The sequence below is a fragment of the Oculina patagonica genome, chromosome 10 (genome assembly GCF_052425735.1).
Source record: "Oculina patagonica isolate OP01 chromosome 10, crgOcupat, whole genome shotgun sequence".
Classification (NCBI taxonomy): Eukaryota; Metazoa; Cnidaria; class Anthozoa; order Scleractinia; family Oculinidae; genus Oculina; species Oculina patagonica.
This window is the reverse complement of record NC_135767.1, coordinates 8,531,266-8,549,795: the sequence shown is the minus strand read 5'-3', so window position 1 is coordinate 8,549,795 and position 18,530 is coordinate 8,531,266. Positions and strand designations below refer to the sequence as shown.

At 38.0% G+C, this 18,530-nt stretch overlaps 1 protein-coding gene across 1 annotated transcript; it reads right to left on the bottom strand.

The window, feature by feature from the left end:
* Positions 1 to 8,027: 8,027 nt before the first annotated feature.
* LOC144628227 (uncharacterized) lies at positions 8,028 to 11,418 on the bottom strand. The gene is made up of 2 exons (XM_078486297.1): positions 11,291 to 11,418; positions 8,028 to 9,459 (listed from the first exon to the last, which is right to left on the bottom strand). Exons 1-2 carry the CDS (start codon positions 11,340 to 11,342, stop codon positions 9,125 to 9,127), a joined length of 387 nt encoding a protein of 128 aa, XP_078342423.1. The 5' UTR covers positions 11,343 to 11,418; the 3' UTR covers positions 8,028 to 9,124.
* Between the last annotated feature and the right edge of the window lie 7,112 nt (positions 11,419 to 18,530).

Here is an 18,530-nt window from a genome sequence, read left to right as displayed (position 1 = left end):
TGGTTTCAAATCAAACCAGTTATTCAAGAAGAAGTACATTCCCCGATCAGTAAAATATAATGTGGCGCGAAGAAAAGCATAAAAAGAGGAGAGAAAAAGGGATGGTCGTCATCCCGTTTCACGCACAAATTTTAACCAAATTCACGTGTCACCTATACACTCTTTTTTAAAAAAAGAATACAGTTTTTCCGACCCAGGCTGAATACTGTATTCTTATTTTTCTGCCGATTTTGGGCTGAAAATGTTCTTATGAACATTCTTAGAAAATACCGTTTCACATTTCCGTTTTATTGCGTTCGACGAAGGAGAGCGCAAGCCTAATTTTGTTTTTGGGTCCTGTGTCTTTTGAGTTGGTATGCCTGTGTACTGTTATGCGGAATGAATGGAGCCGTAATGCGCGCGCAGATGTATGGACACCAGATTGGCCGCCCCGATTGATTTTTGCAGGGGCAAATCTCGGCCGGGAAACTGGTAGCCACAGATGGCCTCAATTTTATGCAAAACAAGATGGCGTCCCATTTTGCTTGAAAAAAATGGCTAAAACGTATGGCCAAAATTGTAATTTTGCCAAAAACGTCATGGAGAACATTAGAGAGTTAGCATCCACTAAAGGAAGCAGAGTTGTCTTCAGCCACCGAACGTCATACAAAGAGTGAAAATCGAGTAAGTCGATGCGTAGTTTCGTACGGAGTTCGTTCGTAAAAACCAGCGTATTTTCCTGCAATTATATGTTGCACAAAACTACAACTTGTTAGAATTACATGCATCGAGAGTGGGTATAATACGGATTAAAATTGTTTTATCACTTCTCTGAATTTGTGATATATCGTTATTCTAGAAACATTAGACGTTTTGACGAGGAAATCGTTGTGTGAATGTAGTATGCCTGTAGTGGATTACTGTGTGAATTATGTCTGTATTAAGTACTTTGTGGAATTTCAAATTGAAGTGAAACTGTTTCCAGAAGTTCAGTGTTTATCAGAAGTTCAAGTTTAGTGCCAAACGATAACAAGTAGTCAAGTGAAATAGAAAAAATATTTTTGTGTACATGATATTCCATTTATTCTATGTTCTTTTGGCTCGTCACACTTATCCTCCTCACGTTTAGTGAGGTATAAGCAGCTAACTTTGGTATAAAGCATACTATACTACTAGTAGGCCGACCATATCGTTTTTTTGCCACTGCCTGCCTACCTTTGGTCTATTACCTATACGTCGAACGCGCTTCCCTAATCTCTGATTGCGTTCGACGAAGGAGAGCGCAAGCCTAATTCTGTTTTGCGTCCTGTGTCTTTTGAGTTGGTAGGCCTGTGCACTTTTATGCCGAATGAATTGAGCCGTAATGCGCGCGCAGGTGTACGGACTCCAAATTGGCCGCCCCTAATGATTTTTGCAGGGGCAAAGCTCGGCCGGGAAACTGGTAGCCACAGATGGCCTCGATTTTATGCAAAACAAGATGGCGTCCCAAACGGAGCTTAGAAACATTATTTTGCTTGAAAAAAAGGGTTAAAAACGTGTTTCCAAAATTGTAATTTTGGCAAAAATGTCATGGAGAACACTAGAAGGTTATCATCCAAGGTAGCAGAGTTGTCTTCAGCCACCGAACGTCGTAAAAAGAGTGGACATCGAGTAAGTCGATGCGTAGTTTCGTACGGAGTTCGTTCGTAGGTAAACCAGCGTATTTTCCTCCAATTATATGTTGCACAAAACTACAAATTGTTAGAATTGAATGCATCGAGAGTGGGTATAATACGGATCGAAATTGTTTTATCACTTCTTTGAATTTGTGATATACCGTTAAATTTCTTCCTAGAAACACTAGACGTTTTGACGAGGAAATCGTTGTGTGAATGTAATATGCGTGTAGTGGGTTACTGTGTGAATTGTCTGTATTTTTAAGTAAAACTATTTTCAAAATTCGAAGTTTGTGGAAGTTTAAATCTCGTTAGTGCCAAACGATAACAGGTCAAGTGAAATAAATATTTTTTTGTGTGTGTAAATAATATTTCATTCATTTTGGCTCGTCGCACAATCTTTCTCACACTTATCCTCCTTGCGTTTAGTGAGGTATAAGCATGGAAACTAACTTTGACATAAGGCATACTACTAGTAGGCCGACCATGTCGGTTTTTTGCCACTGCCTGTTTACCTTACCTTACAGATACGTCGAACGCACTCCCCTAATCTCTGATTACTACTAGTTACTACTAGTACTAGGAATAGCTGACACTAGGTTGCCCCCGACATTAATCGGCTTTTCTTTGCTGTTCACCCTTTTCTACATTTCAGACATTTGATTGGAAATTTTAAAATTTTCTATTTTGTATGATAATGAAGAAAACGCTCCCTGTTTGTGTTGTCTAATGGTTTCTACTGGCCTTTTCTTCATCGAGATGGAAAGAGGACAAACAAAACAACACGAAATTAAGCAAAAATTCGGAAAGATTTGTGATATGGTAAATCATTAAATTACAAGAACGCAACAGAAGCATCTTGACATCATTTTGTCATGTTTGCTGTGGTGAGTGATCTCAGCTAGATTTAAGAAAAAGTCCTTCGTCTTTATTAATTTGACACGCCGGGAATGAGGTGGAAATCGAGCCTAGGACTGAGGCCGACCTATCGCGACTTGCATCGCTCGTTTTCGCGACTTCGTCGCTCAATGGGCCGCTTTGCGGGCTGGAATCGAACTCTCTTCAATTTGGTAGCCAGCGTAGCTTGGCGTTCTAGTCAGTCGGGGAGAGCGAGAAATCGCGCGCGAAAAAAACAGCAAAACGTTTTAAAACTACCAACATTCAAGCCGGCCCAATTGTTTTTTACCTGAGAGCCCAAGCATGAACAATAAAGAATGATGCGAAAGAATTTTTATTTCATAGGTACTGAGATTTACTCATGGAAATCGTAGCGAGTAGAAATCGTACTGATTCAGAGCTTAGCCAATCAGAAACGCGAACGATGGAATTTCACTAGTGAAAAAACATCGTTCGTCCTATCAGCAACGCGAACGATGAAATTTCACTAGTGGTGAATGAACGTACAGGGTTGCACGGCAGCCGTTGCACACAAATCGCGGGCTTTGAAAAATTGAAAACGAAGAAAGATTTGCTTCCAACTTGTGTTCTATTGAGGAGTTCACTTAATTTAACGTCAAGAAAGCAATAATCCCTCTTTACAAAACTCAACAAGATGTAAACACTTCTCGAGAAGACTGTGCAAGGCGAGGAAAATCGGACATAACTCCGCTGTGGAACTCAATAATTATTTTTACCTCTGTGAATTTAAAATCTCAAGCTAAAGAACGATAAAGACGGCAATAAATACGAGCTTACTTTGCTTCAAAGTTTACTAAAATACTGGTAAGTAGGCTATGGAATTTATTTAACGGTATTTTCATTGAAGGGGAAATCTTTTTGCCATTTATATGATTACAATAAATCTAGTCAACAAATCCATCGTCGCACACTGCCAAGATGGAAATGACTCGGGCAGCGACTTGCCGTGATTCACTTGATTAGTTGAACATGAATTCTTCCTAGCAGTTAGTGACCTCTGCCATTGTTAGCAGACACTTGACTTTAAGAACGTGGAATTCTAATTCTAAACTTCTAGTTTTTAAGACAATTTAGAATTTAAAATACCTTTGACCATTTATTAGCTTTGAATCACTTTTCGCCTCAACGCCGTTTTGTGTACTTTCGCTTGTTTGTAATCATGGCACGAAAAAATCTCAGTACCAATAAAATAAACAAATTACACCATGGAAAATGCTTTGTACGATTTTTATTCACTCGTTGAGGTGTATCAGAAAACTCACTCGTTCGCTACGCTCACTCGTTCGTTTTCTGATACTACTCAACTCGTGAATAAAAATCGTACGCGCGCATTTTCCATGGAGTAATCTCTATTTCCCTCTGTCTATGCAGACGCCTGCCACGAGTTTTAAATAATTACAATGCATCTCGAGATCTCTTTTGAATTTCTTTTCTTGATGCCAAATTTCGTCCGGAGGTGGACCGATCAAGACTTTTCTCCAGTCAAGTAATTTGTGCCTGGTAAATCACGGTCAGTTGGACAAAGGCTTTCTTATCGTACATCGCACTTCATGACAACGATCAACTTTTTAAAAGGAAAGGATACCGAAAGAATTTCTCACCTTTGTCAATGCAAATACAGTAGAACCCCGGTAACTCGAACTCTGAAGGGAAACGAACAAACAGTTCGAGTTAGCGGGGTTTCGAGTTATCGGGGTAGATTAAATATTTGATTTGCCAAGTTAATAATTGATAGTTAACTGATTTTTCAGCACTTCAGTACATGATACAGTACCGTGCAAATTGAACTTAACTAGTCAAAAACCCTAACACGACCATAGAATCTTATGATCAGATAAGAGTACAAAATGGCTGTCAAATACGTGATCTGTTCGTTGCTCTAATCAATGGGAAACCGTGGCAAGTTGTAAGAACCGGAATTCGAGTTATCGGGGTAAATTTGACCCACATTTTGCTCAAGGGAAACGAAATTTAGTTCGAGTTAGCGGGGTTTTCGAGTTATCCGAGTTCGAGTTAACCGAGTAAAAATGACTGAAAAGTGAGAGTCAAATCCAAGGGAAATGGAAGTTTGTTCGAGTTAGCGGGGTTGTTCGAGTTATCCGAGTTCGAGTTACCGGGGTTCTACTGTACTGGACTTCTTTCTAAAAGTCGTTCGCTTCTGGTTTCTCGAGATCTCTTTCGAATTTCTCGTAAATCCCCGACTCGTCCGGAGATAGACTGATCAAGGCTTTTCTCCGTTCAAGTAGTTTGCGCTTGGTAAATCGCGGTTTTGGACTAAGGCTTGCTTATCGTAAAACGCAGATAAATTTGAACATTCGGCTAGCCATGTTCGTGCGTGTTTCTAGACATATTTCCTCTTCGAGGCTTCGTGAAATGTTATGACAGCACCACTCAGCAGTAAAATTGTGGATTTTCTTACTTGTCGACCTCTGTGAGTTCATTATCTCGAACTCTTTTCAATAATTGCATTGCTTTCATTGTGAAATGATTAGGCATCGAATGAAATCTCAAATTATTTGTATCAAAAGGCTGCGCAACTGCAATCAACGTTTACGTGCTCACGCTTTGGGTTTGTCATCATCACCCAATCATCGTTTACTTGCGTCATCATTGACCAATCACCGTACCGAAAATTTTATCACACCTCCCGATACCCACTTGCGGGCTTTCAACCTTGTCGGCATTTCACATTTCCCGATACCATTTGCCCGCTCACTTTGGTCAAATCGAGAATTTTTCTGGTATACAGCTATTTCAATAAACTTTGTCGGGTCAAAGCTAAAACCTAAAAGGCAAGACCGTAGGGCGTTTTGGGTATTCACTGCAAATTTACATATAAGCTTCATTAAATGCACAAATTTGTATTTCGCACGGGAAGAATTCACGAGTTTGTTTTTCATTTCAGGAAGCCTTTCTGTAGCTTTACTTTCACTGTCTCTTGCCTCTGAGTTTGTGAAAATTCTTCTTTAATTCAGTGTGGCTAAAAGCACCTCGTTTCACATGTTTGAAGAAAATGAAAACGTGGAAATTTGCGTTTGCCATGTCACTATATATTTTAGTATTCAACACGTGCAGTTACTCTCTTCTTCTACCCATACTCCCTTTCAGTCTTGTCTTTAAGCTTTCATCCGGACAACGTTAACTGAAATAGCTGTATACTATATATACTCTATATTCGCGCGGATTACACCCTGCGGGGGCAATTAGCTAGAATTGGGTAATCAAATTACAAGTGTTCTGTGGTGTCCAGATCTGTATCGTGTTACATTGTGCACATGTACCATTGCTTTACGTTGCAGCCTGGTCCTTTTGGCTTTAAACAAAGCATTTCTCACAGAGATAAAGTGACGGAAATGAAAATACCTGATTTTGTTTCAACTAAAAACTATATTCTTTTCAAAATCTCAGCCTCGGGTTTATTCCTAAAATATTCTTAAAAATTCGCAAATTAAATACAAGAGTGGAAGTTATCTTTTTCGCTGGCTACGCGGTACGCGGTACGCAGTGTTTAATGAATGCAAGAGTTTAAGTTGTCTTTGTTGCTAGCTTAGCGTTCTTGTTTCGACTCATGGATTAAAGAACGAGGTATATTCACGGGAAGTGCGCTTGTTTCGGCTCATGGATTTTAAAGAACGAGGTATATTCGACATGTGTCAATTCTTGTCTTTCTCGCTGCGTACCACGTGCACGTACCGCGTAGCCAGCACATAACATGCAACGCCATTTTGAATTTATTTTATTTTTATACTTAAACTTTTATTAATTAGTTTCTGCGTACCGCGTAGCCGGCTACGTGGAATTTAGTTCAAGTGGCAGGGTTTTCTGTAGTTAAGCCCGAACGGAGTAGTGTTCATTCTTTTACATCTTGATTTATTTGTTTAAAAATCAGGCAAGAGAAAATAAGGGAATCAGGCTAGACTTGAGGTGGATCTTCACCGTCCTATAACAAGCTTACGCACGTAAAATTACGCGACAGTTATGGTGGATTTCCACTGACGCGTAATTTTTTACGTACGTAAAAAAATTTAGAGACAATGTATGAACGGCTTGCGTACACGTTTACGCAAGCCTTTCATACATTGTCTCTATTTTTTTCACGCACGTAAAAAATTACGCGTCAGTGGAAATCCACCATTACCCGGAAATCTACGTTTTGGGGGAAATGTGATCCGCTTTCGCTACAATTTGTGTGTTCCTTGTTTGGTGTTAGACTGCGCCGGAACAGTCTCTATTTTGCTTAAATTATGTGGGGACGAACGCGAACACAAGTAAGCGCGATATACGAGCGCCGAAGTGCTCGCATATCGCGCTCACTCGCTTTCGCGTTCGTCCCACGGAAGTTAAAGCAAAAGAGACACTGCTTGTAATCTAGTTTGGTGTGGGATTGATCACTTTAGGACAAAATTTTATTTGCGGCCTGTTGTTAATGGAATAAAAAAGTTTAACAGTTTCGTCCCTCACTCAAACTGAAATGCGAAGATATTCTTTTCTTTCAAGGAAATTATTTTTGTCTCAGTTTCGCGATTGACAGGGGCTGGTGATCAGGGCGCCAGAAGGCTCTCTCCTTCCGCCCTTCTGGTAATTGTGCCTGAGGTCATTTGACAAATCGTACCCGCTCGTGTACATTCGACATGGGTGGAAATTCTGTAATGAGAAAAGCTATGTTGTAGGATCTCTTTAATGAATCTGAGCTTCAGATTGATACTGATCCTGGTATCTTGGTTACTTGGCATACCATAGCAAGTGTTTAATAACAAATCCCCTGATTAAAGCGGAATATATGTTTCACAAATGCTTACACTTAGTGACCATAAATGAAAAAAAAAAAAAAAAAAAAAAACAGGGTTAAACCTAAAATGAAAACGCCAAAAAAAACATTACAAGTTTCCTTGTTAACGTTTTCTTCTCAAAAATGTTTATACGAGTTAAACTATTCATCTAAAAAATAAGTCACGTTGACATCAAACTGCTCCAGGGGTCATCACGCCTTGGGGACGGACCATTAGAAAAGTGATAGGGGGGGTGGGGGGGGGGGTGGGGAAAAAAACAAAAAAAAATTCATGCAAGCCAAAATGTACGAAAAAAAAATTCTTGCAAGCCGAGACTGAAAAAAAAATCTTGCAAAAGGAGATTTAATCTTTTAGGTAAAATGTCAAAGAATTATTATAAAAAACACCATTCAGTGTTGTAATGACAGAAAATTTCCTCCAGAATTCCCTAAAATAGCGTTTTTAATGCTCTAAAAATTTAAAATTTTCCGGGGGAGCTTGTTATATGTATGAACATCATCACACTAACAAACCAACCCCACATTTTGTGTACGTACAAGCAAACGTGTCGTGGCCTGATTTTACCCTAGTACAACTTGGTATTTTGTTTTGTACTCGTGACTGGTAATAAACCCAATAATCACGAGCCAATAGGTCAATTAATTTTGAAGAAAAATGATTTTGTTATTAAACGCTTTCCAGCATATCTGTTAATCCATAAAGCGTTTTGTGGTTTATTCGTTTTGTGGTTTACAACGTGCTTTGTGACCCAACTTTGAAAATTAAGCAATAAAAATACCTGTCTTTTTACATTTGACAAGAACAACTTTCCGACGAAATTTATCAGGGAGAATGCTAAAAATAGCAATTTTTAAATTTTCTGGGGGAGCATGCCCCCAGACCCTCCTACAGACTAGCGCCTCCAGCGCTCAACTTCTAGTTTCATAGCAAATTGCATTCAGCCTGGCCTCTCGACAAGCAAAACTTTTCTTCCCATATGCCGATGGTTATAGAAAATTCACTTTCAAGTCTTGCCTTCTGGCTATTGTATAAAAACTTTTACATCGACATTTGTAAGCCATACGATATAAACTGCTGTTGACAAGCGTATAAGGTAAAAAAAAAAAACAATCAGTATAACATGATATAAAATAACATTACTAGCCATTTGATTTAAGCCATTCTTAATATTTTTTTTAAAAAAATATAATGAATAAAAATGGTCTTTAAGAGGCTGGTCAATAAGTAGAGGGGGTGGGGGTAGGCCAGAGTAGAAGGAGGGTCATGTAGTTTATATATGCACATAGGGGGTGGGTCATCTCAGTGACCTTAAACTGATATAGTTACAAGAAAATCCCCAGTGGTATTCATCAGTATAAATTGATGAATTTCTTGACGTGAGCAGTCACGGTTTTAGATGTATTTCTAGCGATTTCAGAAGGCCAAAATATAAAAATTTCCCGGGGGAGCATGCCCCCGGACCCACCTACATGGCTTGTGATCATAACATCGGTTTTGGTGGGTTTACTCTAGCTGCCACCTTTCAAATTGCTCCAGGGCACCCCCAGTCCCGATAGGATTACATCGAAGAATAACAACATTTTTTGGGATTTGTAAAAACATGGTATAAAGTAAGAATGCATGGCATTTGTCTAAAAAAATTGCCTAAAAAAAATTCGAGCAGAGGGTTACACCCGAAAAAAAAATTCCTGCACAAGCAATGGGCGTAAAAAAAAATTCGTGCAAGCTGAAAATTCCCCTCCCCCCCCCCCCCATCACTTTTCTAATGGTCCATCCCTTGGTTTACTTCAGTAGTGCCAGGCCCAGGGCAGAGCAAACGGTCATCAGGAACACGCTGAAGGGAACAGGCGAGCCTGCGTTGCACAGGTCAGTTTTACAGCAGCCCACAGCACATTTTCCATCAGCTTTGTCGCAGGCGTTTTTCCATGTTGTACAAGCTGCTTCATCACCACATAAGTTTTCAATGCCCGTTATGTCATCAAACTTTGCCCATTTCCTTATGCACTGATCCTCACCAGCTTTACAGTCCTTCGCGTATTTTGCCTTGTTCTTTTCCAGGTTTTCCTTTGAGCAGGTGTCCCCTGGGCCAAAGCAAATATAGCACTTGAGGCTATAAGCTGAAATGAAAGTGAGAGAGAATAAGGCACTTGAAGAAAAACTTGATCGACAAACACGACAACCGTTAGCCTGCGTAGCAGCCGCCGTAGTTTCGAGCGCGCGTATGGGAACCTCGTTCCCAGGGTCACTCTCTCCCCGCCCGGGAGAGAGAGACCTGGGAATCGATATTTCACTCGTTGGCGCATTTTGTTTATTTTATAAACCTACTAATAACGAGGTTTATGACGATTTTCCGAAGATTATCAAAACGTTGTCCGAAGGTCGTACGAATGTTTCCGAACATTTTCCGAATTTTTACTTGTGATTATAATTGTTATTATTATTGTTATTATTATTATTATTATTATTATTATTATTATTATTATTATTATTATTATTATTATTATCATTGTTATCATCATCATCATTACCAATATCATTATCATCATCATCATACGTATTGAACTCTTCAGTTTTGAGTTGAAAGCTTTTAAATGCCAAAGAATCTTAGGAAAAGTTAATCTGATCAAAATGATTGCAAAAATTCCAGCGACTTCAAACTCGCGAGAACTCGTTGATAATTAACCAGAAAAATTACTTGTCTTTTTTTTTCTGTTGAATTTTAGCTATTACATGAATTTATATTTCTTGTTTTCAAATTTCATATTTCCTTTGCTAACATCGAACCTAGTGCAGCTAGTGATTGAACGTAGTGGAGAAAGTGAGGGCACTGCTTTAACGATGACATAGGCTTTGTAAAACATTAAAAAAATATAATAATAAAGATAAAAATCAGCGATATTTAAGTCGAAGCGGACTGACGTTTCGATAACTCTATGTCATCATTATCAAGTTCAAATATCATTGAATTGAATATTTATACAGAAAAAAATAGTGTGAAATAATTGGGAATTTAGAGATGTACGTTTCTGCTTTCATGAAGAAAGATAATTTCGCAAGATCCAACCGAGCTGATTCTAGGCACACTGCTTACAATGCAGCAGATAACAGACACATGGCGAAATTGGTATCTTAACCCTTTCACTCCTAAACGCGCATTTTAGGCGCTATTTGAAGTCCAAATTTTGGCTTTTGCGCATCAGTGCACCAAAGTGAAATATTGTACATTCTTATATGGAATCTTTATGAAAATATTGCAACAGTGTACAAAGGTACTTTTCTAGCAAAGTTTGGGGAAATTCAGGATCATAGCGCCAAAATTCAGGAGTGGAAGGCTTTTAAGCATCCTGTACAAAATAGCTTAGTCCCTGAACTCTCCCTATCCCTACTGAACTGTAGGTGCAAAATTGAAAATAGCGTGCCAAACTCCACACGAGTTATTTACAAAATATTGGACCAAAACAGAAAAGCTGGGATTTTTGAACTCCAACAATATCAATGTCATTTTGTAGATGTCTTGGAAAGTAAAAATAACCATGTATTTTATTTACCACAACTGACGACTGATTTGTGTTTATAGATCTCCAGTTCGATCCTTTCACAGGCCGATGACGGCTGTACATAAGGTAGACTTGGTACAGCCTTCCCTCCCCCCTAAAAAATCAATTTTTTTGAGGGAAGGGACGGCTGTACACAGGCTATGCATATGGGCACGTTTATTCACATATGGGCACGTTTCTTAGTTGCTGAAAGTTTCTTTGAAACGAAATCGTTTGGAAACCTTTGCATCGAATAAGACCGAGCTTATGTCTTGAGAATTCCATTACTTCAAGCGCCTGCAGCCTAAACATTGAGCTGATTCCATTATCGCAGCTCAGCGCATCAAATGCCCTTGCTCTTACACTCTAATTCTAGGTTCGAAATTGTAATTAAAGAAATACAAGAACTCACCAGTCGCAAAAACTGCAAAGAAAACAAAAATACCCAGGAGAGAACCCTTCATTTTGCGTGCTTCTCAAATCTTGCGGTATCTTGTACGTACGACCTCAGCAAACCAGCGCCCACAACAGAGGTACACGATCTGAACAAGGGCGTATATATACAGGGCATTAGCCAATAAGTTTTATTTGTAAATATAGACACCAATCGATGCACGCCAACGCAACAAACAGGAGAAAGGGTCGTGAATGCTAACACGCGCAACGCTCGTTGAAGAATGATGTAATCATTTCTATTTTAAAAATCAATCAGAGGTTCCTTTTCAGGGGAGGGGGGAGTAGGCATTGGTGGGTTGTGCTCCTAGAAAAGGCATATTATGCTACTAGCAGTGCTCGAAATTTTGCCAAATTATGCCAAAATTATGCCAGAATTCCCAAATTATGCTACTAATTTCCGAAATTATGCTCACAAAATGACGTAGATTCTGTACATAGAGGCGCGCAATAACGACACCAAATTATGATGTTTTTCAAATATACTGTTGTTGTAAATTTATTTGTGTTTTATGGCATTTTGTCTCGGCCGTCAGCTTTCAATACTACTATTAGCGTAGCTAAAACACCCATTGCAAGAACATACTACCTAAATTTAATTTATTTCTGTAGAAAATACGCCATATTTACTAAATTTTATGACTTTATATGGGTCAAAAAGTGCTAAAATTTGCTAATTATGCCGTGTCAGTGCTCGTTTAAAAATTATGCTTTTTTGCTCCAATTATGCCAAACATTATGCTAGCACAATCCGCCAAGTTTAAGGGGGGAGAGGTGGGGTTCAAAGTTGCCCTTGTCCTAAGAAAATTTCGCTCGTGTCCCCTTGTTCCCAAAAAATATTTTGTCGATTTTATGATCCATATTCCCTAAAATATCAGACACACAGGTTTATTTTCCTCTTGATCCCTTGTTCTCAGTAACCCCAGGGGGAGCCTCTCTTCTGATTGAGAGATTGGCTCAGTTTAGTCGAACACGCAATGCGAAAATCTTTCTTTTATAGAGCTGACTAAATGGCCGCGGTCAATGAGATGTTTAAAATAGCCGTCCAATTAGTTGCCAATGAATTCACCAGTTTGAAATGTGAAACAAATTTGAAAACAATGAACACTTCCTCCAAATCAAGAACGCTTAAAAAAAAACATGTTGCCTGTTTTGAACGCGCGTTACTGGAACTAGTTTTGTCAATATGTTTTACACGTGTTCGATCGAGTTGATTATTATAAGACCCAACTTTTTACGTTCTGGCATACAAAAAAATATTTTTGTGCTTAATGATGGCAAAGAAAGAAACTCATTTATATTTTTCAAACTTTTTACTAGAATTTCTTGTTAACAAGGCATGTCCTTATTCTCGTGGAAGTCAAACAATTTGTAATTAATCCAAAGTCTGATATCTACAGTTTTAGCTTCTCATTAGCCTTTGCACAATGCAAAAACAGGACATTTTGATGTTCTTTTGTTACTTTGAAAGAACATACGAAGACATACTCATTGATTATAATCCGATAAATAAGTTCTCCAATGACTGAAGGTAGAAAACACATCACTTCTAAGAGCGAAATCTTCCTCAAATAGCTATTTTGCTCTTTAATCTTTAGTCTGAGCAACTTTTTCCTGACAGCGGTATAACCAATCACATCGAACCTGACTATTGCAGTAAACCAATCAGAGTTCGCAGCAAAACCTGTGGCAACCGGTGGCAAGGGCGGGAAAACTCAGGAACCCAATTAACGGTTGGTTTTGGTTTTGCGTCTGATTGGCTAAGAAATGACAGGTTTGTTCTGATTGGTTAGACTAAATTGCACGAGTATTTTTAACCAATAACAGAAATAGCAAAAAAAAAAAAAAAAAAAAAAAAATTGCTCTATTGTTTGTGTACCACTAATGTACAATCAAATTTTTGACACTGCATGCAACTGTTTTTTTTTTATGCTGTCTAAGTTCGAGACTAGATCTGTGACGTTTTTAGCGGCCTATATCGCCACCTCGGTGTAAGTGGAGTAATCTTTCTTGATAAAACTGGCTGGCTCCATCGATTTTGTCTTGTTACTGAGCTGGCATACTCGAGTTATGAAGTTGTAGTTAAAACTGGCACAGTTTTCATCTCCCAAACAGCTCTTCAGGCATGATGGGTACTCGTCCACCTCGCTTGTGCTGTACGCATGTCCTGCAAGGACGTAATGCATCTCTGATGACTTCTGCTCTCCGCACGTTTGCTCTGAAGGAGTTACACTGAAAGCCACAAAGAATAGAAGGGTTGCCAAACGCAATGGCATTCTGAGTCCAGACTGGAAAACGGCAAAAATTAAAAAGAAGAAGATTTAATAATTATATTTTGTAAGTAGCGATAAAGCTAATGAAGAGCATTGTAAGTAGGATTGTACTGCATGTTATGTAGTGTCGATGTAATGTATTGTAATTTTTTTTATTGTTAAGTAAAATCATTGTAAGTTTAATACCTTATAACATGAAATTTTGGCGACACGTTAACTTAGCAATTTTGTAAAATCCATATTTAGCGACACTTAAATTTAGAGATTTGTTCGTAAATTTTGGAACATAAGTCACTTAATTTTCCAAAATCTCATGAAAATCCGTATTTAGCGACATTTCGATTTAGCGATTTTTTGAATCGCTAAATTAAAGTGTCGCCAAAATTTCATTTATAAGGTATGTATTGTAAATTAGTTAATTGCAAGTAATGTACCGTCTGAAGTATTCTGTTAAAAGTAACGCACTATTACTACGTTATTGTTACTATGTGTTTTAAGTAGTTTAATGTAAGTAATGTATTGTAAGTTGTGTACCGCACTGTAGTATATTTATTACCCGTATGTTGTTACAAAAAGTTACAAATAAAAAAGAAGATTGCCTTAAAACTATACCGAACGGCAGAACTTGAATTTGTCATACGCGCCAGATTGTGCACATTGTTGTAGACATTGTTGTAGAAGTACTTCTTCACAATTTCGCGCAATAATGATTTCGGCGTGTGTCAGCTATCTGCAACATTGGGCGCTTTGCGTAGCAAAATCATAAGCCATTTTGTGTCTTTTACCGGCTATTTATTCTCATTCTCAATTCTTTTAAGGTTTACTTGTATTTTGCAGCTGGAATTTTTCCTTTTTTGCTTAATATTCTGCTATCGTAGCGATTTTAGTCTCGTAACGTAATACTGCAGTGTCGTTTAGAAACAGTGAGAAATACAGCCCTGATAGTTTCCATATACAATAAGTTGTAATCACGGCTTTATAATGAGCTCCGAAAAATATGAAAAAAGTACTTCAAAGGCATATATTTTTCAACGTAATTCAGCGACGAACTCGTGACGAAATCGTTGAAAGAATAGCATAGGCATTTTTATGCAAACGATTTAATGTGCAGGATGCCAAAATGAGGCGTAATTCTTCGAAATAAGAAAAAAATAAAAACAAACATAAATAAAGCGGGTAATCGTTGCCGAATCTGAATTGCATCGATGCTAAAATGTATAAAAAATAGGTCACCAAGGGTGACATGAGTCTAATGCCGTATGGCATAGTGATACAGATTGCGCGGTTTTCGTAAGCCGGTTAAAATTGGTTAGAGGTTTGTGTTCGGGAGTTTAATTTAAAATGCTTATAGCAAGCTAGGGGCATCGTGGATGATTATGGATGAAAACGAAACAGTCATAAATGTTATATGCTTCACAAAATTTAAAGTATGAACAGGAGTTGATGTTACTTCTTCCGTATTGTCCGTAAAAGCAGAAACGATTAAACATTTGGACAAGATTGCGTGACGATTTACAAAAAGCATGTTCATTACAACAAGGGTTGAAGAACTTCACATCGTTTTCTTTCAGATTTTTCACCATTTTGATGATGACTCTTGAAACAGATTTTGCAATAAAAGCACTTGAAATAGTGACTGTTACTCCATTGTACTGTAAGCACTTAGTGACAGATTTTCCTAAAAACGGGTGTAAATGCTCACGTCAATATAATGATGACCTTTTGAACGCTGGAAACTAGGCAATTATTATCGAGCTACCATACACAGGAGCGAAGACTGTTTATCATGATGTACAAATTTCGCGAATCATCACTTCCATATCAATGTAACCATTTTATGATTTTTCTAGCTGTAAGAAGAACTTAAGATCTCTGAGAGTCGTAAAAGCATGAAATTCGATTTCAGTGTATGGCAAAGGCCGGGACAGTGTAATACTGCAAAGCGGCCAAACAAACGCATTTTGATTTAGTCGCGTAACTTGATCTACATTTATCCATGTACATCTTTTATTTTTGAAGGTTTTTGTTTGCACTGTAAAGAAAAAATTCGTCAAAATTCGAATGACTTAAATACAAAAACCGAGGTAAAGTTTTCTATTTTTTAAAACAAAATAAATATTTGGTCGCATTGTGTAGTAAACGCGAGTCGCCGTCGAAATATTTTTTTCTCAAAGACGTCTTGCTTTTTAAGCAAGACGAAAACACAAGTGCTTAACTGAACTGAAAACGAAGATTTATTTTCACAAAAAGCTTACAAATGTCTTAACTGGAAAATTATTTCGTCCTGTTCAAGTGTTGAATAATCGTGACTTGAGAAAGAACTTTTAATTATGCGTGGGAACACGTGTCGCTGATTGGCTGTTTTTAATTGAAACTAATCGTGCGTGTCCGTACGGAGTCCGTTCTTGCAGCTGATCATTGTTTTCTACATTACAGCGAACGATTATCGATCCCGAACCATTCCCTTGGGATTGCTAACAGCTTTTTTCATATAACAAAGAGTCTAATGCGCATGCGCAAAGCGCACGCAAGCATTAGACTCAAAAATTAAACTGAAAACCAAAGAATTCGCGAAGTCGAGAATAGATTTAATTCAGTGTAAAAGTTAAAAAATTGTCGTTTTGAAGTGTTTTATTAAGTCAGGAACTAAAAGGCATAAATTAAAAGTATTTTATGTTGTAACGGAAAGTCAGTAAGTTTTACAGATTTTAGTCCTACAGTAGGAAGGCCTGTACGAAAACCTTTAGTGTAATATTGTTGAAACACTATGTAGTAAAAGTGAAAATATCTCGACGGCGTTAATCTCTTGTCTAACATCGATAGCTTCTTATATGATTCATAAAATGCAGGTGTACTTAAATTCACTAAAAATTTGCAGGGACTTTCATCGCTGTTTGATCTATAATTAAGCCTGAGATGGCGACCAAAGCGACTTTAATTTAGGATCCTAAGGACCATATAACTAACTACTTACCATAACTGTGAATTATACTGCAAAACAAGAATGAATTCTTTCGATGTTTGGCCGCACAAACTTCCTGACTTTAAAAATTATAAATCTGCATGTAAAAATGATTAACGAATTACTCACAGTACGTAGTCCGACAGGTGATTTTAAATGGCTTTCATCAACGTAAGTCACACTGTGATTGGTTCGCTTTATTCGTTTTGACCAAAACACCTATAACAGTTTTGTAAAGTTTACATTTTGATAATGATGAGGTGATCTTCCATATATTTGGCATTTCAGAGTTAATTTGCAGATACATTGATGGATTTGCGGGAGATTAAGGTGGTTTATGTTGAGGTCATATTGATGAGCAGAAACAACAAGATTTTTACATGAATAGAACTCAAAACCCAAAGAAGAAATATTTAAATAAAAACGTTTCATTGGCTCCAAGTTTCTTAGAAATTCGCTTTCAGCACTTTTATTCTGAATCGCAAAAAATAACGTTTAAAGAAACCTCGATCCATTGTTAGAAGAAATTACCGCTAAATTGGTGGAAAGATACAGGATGAAAGTAGGAAAAAAAACAAAACAGAAAACATTCAAAAATCGTTGCGGAAAGCATGTTCGCACTAAAAAGCGTATTATACGAGGTAATTATTTGACACAAAAGCGTTTCAGGACCTTTCAGTGCCGACATTTAAAACTCCAAGGGCTTGTTTATATAAAGTAATGTTGATCCCTGGTGTAATGTTCGAATGTTCACTAGCGACGCAAGCACAAACACAAACAACCGCAAGCATAAGCAAATTGTTCCAAGTGGAAACGAACGTTGACATAAGCACAAGCACATTAGCATAAGAATACGATGTTTACTAGTTGGAAGGTTCCGTTCTCGACTTCGTTCTCTCGGCAAATATTGCGGCAAAAACTCTCAGACATCGAGTGTTGTTGTCTCCTCTACTCTTGTGACGAAGAAAGCAAAAGCGACTAAAAAAAGGAGGAAAACTAAACATTTGGGGTTATAGATATTTTTAAAGAAAGAATTCATCTCCATTTCTTTCGCTACTCGAGTCCACGCGTGTGCCTTTTTGTTTTTTTGTCTACACTCCTCCGAACAATCTCGAAAAACGTTTATCAAAATTAACCGCGGCCTCTGCGACTTTGTTCAAAAGCTAGAGCGAGTGCTTTAATTGGCTTGAGAGACGTAAACAATTTTCTTGTGCTTATGCGATGTTTTGTTTTCACAAGAACGCAAGCACAAGCGCAAGCACAAGAAAAGGAAAAATTTTGATCCTTGTGCTTGTGCTTGCGCTTGTGCATTTGTTTGCGTCGAAGCCGTTTTCACTATGAAATAAGAGCTGTTATGCTTGCGCTTGTGCTTGCGTCGCTAGTGAAAACCAGGCTATAAGAACCAAACATGAATTTCAACAAGATTACATCATCGGAGACAGATTACTAGCATACATGACATCTCCATTCTTTTATAAACTTAAACTTAAACTGGATCAAAGTATTTATAATACTCAATAGAAATAAAATAAAAGAGTTACTGTTCACAGTTTGTGTGGTAAAGTAGTGTTCCTTTCCAAACAAGTATTAAGGAGTGGTAAGGTACTGTTCATAGTCCTTGAGGTATGCGGTTGCCTTAATTAATTTTATTCGTCTGGAACGAGTGCACACTGTGGGTTTCGGCGGTTTTTGAGGCGGTGCTTTTGCAGTAGGGACAGTCGCTTGACCGACTTGAGAGGTGTGAGTTGCTACTGACTCCTTTGTTCTCGAGCAGCCTTTGTCAGGGTGTTTTGCACAGCTCTGCATTTGTTTGGATGTCCGCGATTTCTCTGATACTTTTGACGTGCTGTAATTTGAATAGTGTATGATGATTTGGGCTGTCCCAAAGATACTCGAAATTTCCCAAGAAGTTGCTCGAAAGTCGAAGGTAAGATTTCTATCTATTTTTATGCAATTTCAGACTG

Coding starts and splice junctions, on each gene's coding strand:
- LOC144628227 (XM_078486297.1), bottom strand. CDS start 11,342: ATGAAGGGTTCTCTCCTGGGTATTTTTGTTTTCTTTGCAGTTTTTGCG. Junction 9,460..11,290: donor CTTTGCAGTTTTTGCGACTG/GTGAGTTCTTGT, acceptor CTTTCATTTCAG/CTTATAGCCTCAAGTGCTAT.